At 41.6% G+C, this 7601-nt stretch overlaps 1 protein-coding gene across 1 annotated transcript in view; it reads left to right on the top strand.

Moving 5' to 3' along the window:
* The first annotated feature begins 1574 nt into the window (after positions 1–1574).
* The window catches only part of LOC119375503 (Fanconi anemia group A protein), a 58191-nt gene continuing 52164 nt past the window's right edge, over positions 1575–7601 (top strand). Inside the window, exons 1-4 of the mRNA XM_037645690.2 lie at positions 1575–1805; positions 1888–1979; positions 2067–2118; positions 6237–6418. Of these exons, the coding sequence (XP_037501618.1) occupies positions 1893–1979; positions 2067–2118; positions 6237–6418 (321 nt within the window). The 5' untranslated portion in view covers positions 1575–1805; positions 1888–1892. The remainder of the gene's footprint in view (positions 1806–1887; positions 1980–2066; positions 2119–6236; positions 6419–7601) is intronic.

Genomic DNA, 7601 nt, shown 5'->3' with positions numbered 1-7601 from the left:
AAGTCGAATAGCCAGCTGGAATATGGCCGAATTCCAGCCCTTAAGTGACAAGGTTCCAGCTGGATATTTATTCATTTGGAAAGGTTTCCGGTTCAATAATTCAGCTAGAAATGAAACTTTTTTCGTCTGGAATGCGTTAACGTTTGTCGCCACTGCGCACGCATCATGCGCTAACCGCATCTGTACGCATGTTAGATTTTGAAAATGGCGCACGACCGGAGCAACGCATCACTCCCCCACCCCAAAAATTTTGTAGCGTTAGCTACACTTGTCTAACCGGAGCCGATTTCGCGTGGATCCTCATGAGCCGTGCTGCGCATGCGCGAGGATCAGTGATGTCACACAGCTGGCTCGCCGGAGCCGCCATCTCACGCGCTCTCCGCCACCGCCGCGCGCGACTTGCCGCTGCTGGTCTGCGCATTCGAGAGGAGTGACGTAGCAATGGCAGACACTGGCGCCGGCGCGTGCGCAGCTATTCGCCTTCGCTGTGCAGTCGCCGTCTGACACTGCGCTGGAGCCGCTTGATAGCGCATCTGACTGGCGTTTGCAGGTGGGTATCGCCATGGAGAAGGAGAGCGCAAATGCTGCTCAACGGCGCAGAAGAGCCGAGAAGCTTATCTCATCGGATCCCGAAGTAGTTGCCTGGCAATTAGCGGTTCAGCGTACGAAGAATGAACAGAAGAAGGCTAATATCCGAGACAATCTGGAAAGCTAAGAGTAATCAGCTGAACGTATATCCTGGCATAGCCGAGCTAAGCCACTGCAAATTTTTTCACATCGCTGTACGTAATTGCATACACGCAGGTACTGTACATAAATGGGAAGTGCGCCCCTGGCTGGAACGTACCCTGGGGGGGGGGGGGGGGGGACTAGTTGCATTTTGGTATTGAAGTACAGGATGAATGTTCTCTGATACGGTCCCTACTCCATAAAATATATAGACCGTAATTGAAGGGTGGACTTGTCGGCTAGTTGGTTGGGGCAGCGCGATAAACGGGGACAGAAAAGACACTCGTACACGAGTGGTTGTTTGTACGCCTTTTCTGTCCTCGTTTTTCGCGCTGTTTTTTTACAACACATTGGGTGATCAACGCCAGTTGTGAAATCCAATTACTTCGTTGCGCCTTCGGTGGCGCGTACTGGTTGTAATCAGCAGTAATCAGCGCGTACTGGTTCTAATCTAGGCTGTAATCGCGCGCGCGAGGGATACATTTTTTTTTTCTTTTTAATTTCTGAAGCACAAGTGGGACTTCATGAAAGGCAGGGGACTTTGACCGAAGGTATTTGTGTGTGTGTGTGTGTGGGGGGGGGGGGTTATGTTTTAGAAGCTCTTGAGCTGCGTCTGACCTATGAAACATTCATTAGAAGGACTGAGCGCTGGGCGAGTTCGTACTCCATTACTACGAAAAACTGCGCAAAATTGCCTGCGCTTGTGCATGTGTCTTCCCTGTCTCTGTTTATTTTGTGCAGTTTTTCGTAGGTCTGAAACATTCGTTGGTTTACCAGATTACTGATACGAGAGAGTAGGTGCCGTAAGCGATGACCAACAAAATGTTACAAGTGTTTCTAAACTCATACTTTCTAAAACCGAAACAGGAACAGCCGGTGCAGCTGGCTGGATGTAGCTGTCTTACGACTAGATTTGCGGCTTTCGATTGTAGTTTTGTTGTGGAATCATCATTACAAAAGCGCGCGGTATTTCTAGTTTCTACCTGTCCGGTGTTCTGCATTTCGATTACGGGCTGTGTATGGTACCACCCGGTACTATTAGGACATTTCTTGGCATCCTCCTTAACGTGCCAAAGGTGCCGGACTCGTGCAGTAATTCTGTCGTGTATTTGGCTTATTAGTACTTCATTACGCGCCTTTTTATGCTTTTCTTTCCAGAAAGAATGGACATGGAAAGGCATCCAGACTTTGTTGACGAACTCGAGTCCTTAGTAAGCAGCACTGCGGGATTCCGTGACATCGTTCACGAGGTTGATATGTTTCCTGTGTGTAATGAGACTGTTCGCTGCGTAGTAGTGATCCGCTCATGATGCAGTCGCATCTGTTTTTCCTTGCAGCTGGATGATACTCGCGTAATCTTAAGAAACGACGCCAAGGGCCTCGATTACGGTAATTCCATAATCCCTGCATTACTTGAGTGTGTGAGTTTTGTTAATTTTGTGCGTACGCGTTGGACCGATTATAACCCTTACAAGTTAGTACTGCACTTATTTGACGTGCTTGCAATATTTGACCTTGCGATCCAGTTGTTAGTGATGAATGGTCAGACATTATCTAGAGACATTTCTTTTTTCGCGGTGTTAAGGTAATGCGACACACTGAGTTTCAAGGTACTGTCACACTGAGTTAACAAAGTTCTAGCAAGCTTCACGGTGCTGCTTAAAGAAGTTATCTAAAGTCACATATTTAAGGTATTTAAACTTCAAGTTTCGTCGGCACGCTCAGCCGAGGTTTCAACGCTGAAATGACATCATGTCAATGGCATTCTTTAGCAGAGTGTGACGTTGGCCGAGTTGGTGCGTAGCTTAAAATATTTGTGGCGCTACTGAGACAAGCAAGAAAAGAGAAGACAGGACTGGCGCCCTATCCAGTCTTCTCTTGTTTCCTTGCTTGTCTCAGTTGCGCCACAAATATTTTATTAATTATTCTTGTCAGTGTTGCCCTGCAAGTGCTTATTTTGACATCTGGGAGCCATTAGTGCTTTCAGTGCACACATGTGCTGTGCATTTATAAATAAATATATTTAATTTTTTTTGTAAAGGGAAGTTTTATTTAACACATAAAACTAGTAACACAGGCAAGGGGACATGGTCACTACTATTCAGAGACCAGCTTCAGCTAATCTTGTAAGATCAGACACTTTAAGGTGATGGGCTTCCTCTGTCGCATATACATCAGCTACCTTAAGTTGCAGGGAAGTAATGACAAGCTTTTTTCTAAGCAAACAACGGCGAGAACTCTTTCATTGTTTGAAGTGAAGAGTGCAGTAGAACTTTAGCTTGGATGAGTTGGTTATACGTGCTGTAACAAAGGATGTTGCAAAACAGTCTATTGTCTTGACGTGTTTCTTCAGGTACATAAAAAAAATTTTTTCTGTGCCATGTTACGTGATATGGCAGAGCAATGGCATTAGTAAAAATTTACTCTTATGAGATGAGCTAATCAGCTAGGTGCTTCACATAGGTTGAACCGAACCTTTAGTTTGCGAGGTAGGCAATGCTTTATATATAAATTTGTTTAGTCTCTAAGTACACATCTACAGTTGCGAAATTTAGTCAGAAGGTTGTGTGCATACAAATATGTCAGAAGTGGTCATTTTTGTATTTTTTTAGTTATTTGATTTTCAGCTAGGGGATTCTTATAGTAAATAGAGTATCATATATCTGGCCTCACATTAGGGGCTGCTCAGGGATTGGACTATCCTTGCCACTTTCTTAGTTATCCATCTTTTGTTAATGTATCTCTCAACGTACAGTAATATCACATGGGAAACCAGTACTGGCTTCGTGAATGATCACTTGCTAAACTCCTCTCCAAGCCTGAAAACAGAACATGGGCATTACTCAGGATGCTGCCTTGTATGCACTTCTGCTCCACGTCCTTCATGTACTTCCTTTTTTTTAAAATATTTATTTGTGTAATTGTTTTGTCTTTCTAAAAATTTAGTTAATGCTGTGCGAAACATCCAGCATGTGCTCCAAGTGTTACAGAACGTCCGTTTTTATCTGTGATTATGTTTAGTACTCCATATGATGATGATGAGATGTTGAGTCCTCCTTATTGATAATTTCACCAGACTAAACTGATGCCCTCTCCCTCCCTGGAAACTACCCTGCAGCATGTGCTTAAAACTAGTGAAGACTCCCTGCAGTATGAAGTGTCTGTCAAACTTCATTACTACTTTGGAAACAATTCATAAGGATACAGCCTATAGTTTTCAGCACAACAGTGTTCAAGGCATCTCTTGTTGGGCATTTAATACAGTAAAAAAAGTGCATGAACGTGTATGTTTTGCAATCTCTGCATCAAATTCACTCGCTTACATCCAAACCTAACTCATTAATTCACACTCCACACTTGTAGCTTATACCGCCAAAGATGAAAACCAATATAGTTTTAATAGTCTTACTGTTATAGACACCACAAGCACGTTAAAGAACCCCGGGTAGTCGAAATTTCCGGAGCCCTCCACTATGGTGTCTCTCATAATCATATTGTGGTTTTGGGATGTAAGACCCCAACAATTATTATTATTAGACACCATAAGGGTCCAACAGCTATAGGCTTCTGCTGCTGAGCACAAGGTGGCACTGAGTGTGTATGAGATATCTTTGTAGGGTATTGGTACGAGTGAGTTGGTAGCATTCCATGATAAAGGTTATTTGAGCACATCAGCAAGAGAGGACTTGAGATTACACAGGCAAAAGCAACTTGGGTCTGTGTAATCTCTTTAACAGCAGCATGGGAGTCTACTAAACAGCTGGCATGCAGAGTGATGCCTTCTTGAGTGACTGAGACATACTTTCGCGTTTGCCGTAAACTTGCACTTCAACATGTTCCTTCTATCGGAGACACACTGCCATAGACTGCATGAAAAGTTATCACCATTATGCATATTGTTTCATAATAAGAAAGCACTTAATATATATTAATTGGGAAAATTGTAAATAAACTTGACTGTATGGCCTACTGTGCAAGTTTATGGGATCTTTTGCCAAGACTTTCTTACTTAAAATATTGTAGTGCTACATTTGACGAAGACAAAACAGAGAAGTACACGACAGGATGGGCACTGACTCCAACTGTTTTTATTGAAACCACACGCACTGCATTTTATGGCAAAAAGAAGGCAACGAACGCATGCGCAATCATATGGGAACAGTAGATTGGGGTAGGCTTTGTGCAAGACTATCGCCTTTTTAGTATTTTACATTCACTGAAATGCAAGGATACAGACGTGGTGCTGACGCATATGTCGCCTTTCTGAGTGATAAAAAGATTAGCTTGCGAACTGTTGGAAGCATTTTTTATCACTCAGAAAGGCAACACGTGCGTCAGCACCACATCTGTATCCTTGCGTTCCAGTGAATATAAAATACTAAACAAAAGGTGATAGTCTTGCACAAAGCCCACCCCAATCTACTGTTCCCATATGATTGCGCATGCGTTTGTTGCCTTCTTTCTGCTATAAAATGCAGTGCATGTGGTTTCAATAAAAAGAGTTGGAGTCGGTGCCCGTCCTGTCATGTACTTCTCTGTCTTGTCCTCATCAAATGTAGCGCTACAATATTTTAAATTAGAATGTATCACCAAGTAGCCCTGCAACGTGTTTTGTTAATTGTGCCAAGACCTTTGCTTGCAACCACATCTGCTACATAGTACCACTTAACGAGCCCTTAAAAAAATAAGTCGATGATGATAATGAGAACCAACTAGAGGATATGCAGAGTGTGGAGCAGCATTTGGGAGAAACTGGGAGGGGCACTCCGTAAGAGTTGGCTAGGTGAACTGTCCATTTCATTGCACACATTCCATAGAGCTCGAGAGCTTGCAAACCTGCACCAGTCATAATCATTGCTGTCAAGCCAGACTACATTTGGTGCATGCTGAAATAGACAGTCCACTTCGTAGACTCTTACAGAATGCCACTTCTGATTTCTTGCTAATTGGCTCAAAAAGTAGATCCCAAATTTTTCTTTCAAATCTTGAATATGAATACTGTGATTAAAGGGCCCACTGACATAAAACCTAGTCCATAGATGTCATTGTGAAACTTGTGATTAACATTTGTTTCACAGCACAGTATGATATGTACAACTTGTATGAAGGCTCACGTTATAAAGTACATACTTCGGTAGCCCTTTCTTTTATATTGCCCTGGAGTTCGTTATCCTACTAGGTTCCTGATTATAACCAAGTTGTTGAAATTTCAATGCTTGTTTATCATCCATGAACCAAGAAAAAGTAATTGAACCCTGGATTTCAAGATATGCGTACTTACCGGCATTGTGCTCTTGCTTTTAAAAGCAACACAAAATGTATTTTTTGTGACTGTTTGTTGGCAGACATAAATTAATCACACGTGTAACGTATTTTTATTTTGTTAATATGTGCTTAAAAATATTTTTTGGAAAATGATGCAAAATTCACACTACATATAAATTGGCTTTGTTTTCATTCAGTGCTGAAGTTGCGCTGCTTAATCTAATAAATTTTTGTCCTTACAGTTGGTACAAATGATCTACTTGTCATGCAAGCTGCTTTGCTCTCCTGTGCTAATCGACATGATGATGTGAGCCTTACAGAAGACAACTTTTCTAACCTCGGTTATGCACAAATAGTGATGCATTGTGCTGAATCTGGAGATGAAGAGTTTGGTCAGAATTGCCTCCTCAGTAGCCAGGGAAGGGTGAGCTTTTACATCACTGATAATTTCAAGAGCAGCTTCCTCTTTCATTTTTTTCCAGTATGTGTGATACTTTTACTAAAACTTAATGATCTTGCTAAAATTTTTGCTCATTGAAGTGTGGTAGCCTGCTTTCAATCTTGGGTAGGTTTTTCTTGCATATTGCTTAGTCGGTGTCAAGGATTTACGGAGTGGTATTTGCAGCAAACAACAACGAAAAAAGGCATTAGATTCAGAGCAGCTTGTGGTAGTAGCAAGTGAAACTACAATATGTTGTTTGCTATACCAATAAAAGCTGTAAATATGAATACCAGTCTATTATGGAAGTTCAGGCTAATGTCTTAACTACAAAATTATTTGTGTCTTGAAGGAATCCTTACAGCCTGGTTATATTGTAAGTGTTGCAATGAGCAACCTTTACTTCGAAGTGGCGTTGTAAATGAAGTATCTTATAGGTTCCGAGCACTTTGTTGTAAAGGAATTTGACTCTATTCAGCCTTCTCTCAGATGCTGGGGTCCATAAACATATTGGTGCCAGCTGTACATTCAAATACGGCATTTAAAACTGCTTCTGTACCTTGACATGGTAGGTTATAGCAGTTTCGCATATCTTCACAAGTTGCTTGCAAAGTAGTAAAGAGCGTCCTTTGCTCAGAGTGTATGGAGAATAGGTATACCTGTATGTAGAGAGAATATTGGTATATTTTTCTGTGGCACCAACTTTCCCCTTTATTGTATAACATAAAACAGAAATGCTGCATCCTACAATAAAAGGAAGTTAAATATCTTCTGAAGCATGTTCTTTGTATTTTTGAAATGCTTGTGACGACATTGTTATGGTTTCATAGTGCAAATACGTATACATAAATTAGTTTTTAGAATTCACTGCCGAATGAGGAAAGGCAGAACAGCATAAGTAGGTGAAATGGGATGAAAGGATGTGATATCAAGTATGACTTGCAATGTTTGTTGAATTTCTTAGTCATTGTTATTTTGGCTCATGATGTAATGTTATCATGTTTCTCATAATTGCATTATATTTTGTGTCAGGTCTTGGTTTAACCACTTCAGTGGCCTAACAGCTATGAAATTGTACCGCTCAGCACAAGGTCGTGGGCTTGATTCCCAGGTGTGGCAGCCACATTTGAATGCCAAAATGCAAAAACATGCACTTACTTAGATTTAG

This window comes from Rhipicephalus sanguineus, chromosome 1 (genome assembly GCF_013339695.2).
Source record: "Rhipicephalus sanguineus isolate Rsan-2018 chromosome 1, BIME_Rsan_1.4, whole genome shotgun sequence".
In the NCBI taxonomy this organism is placed as follows: domain Eukaryota; kingdom Metazoa; phylum Arthropoda; class Arachnida; order Ixodida; family Ixodidae; genus Rhipicephalus; species Rhipicephalus sanguineus.
Note: the sequence above shows the minus strand (reverse complement) of the source record. Positions and strands in the feature narration are given on the sequence as shown.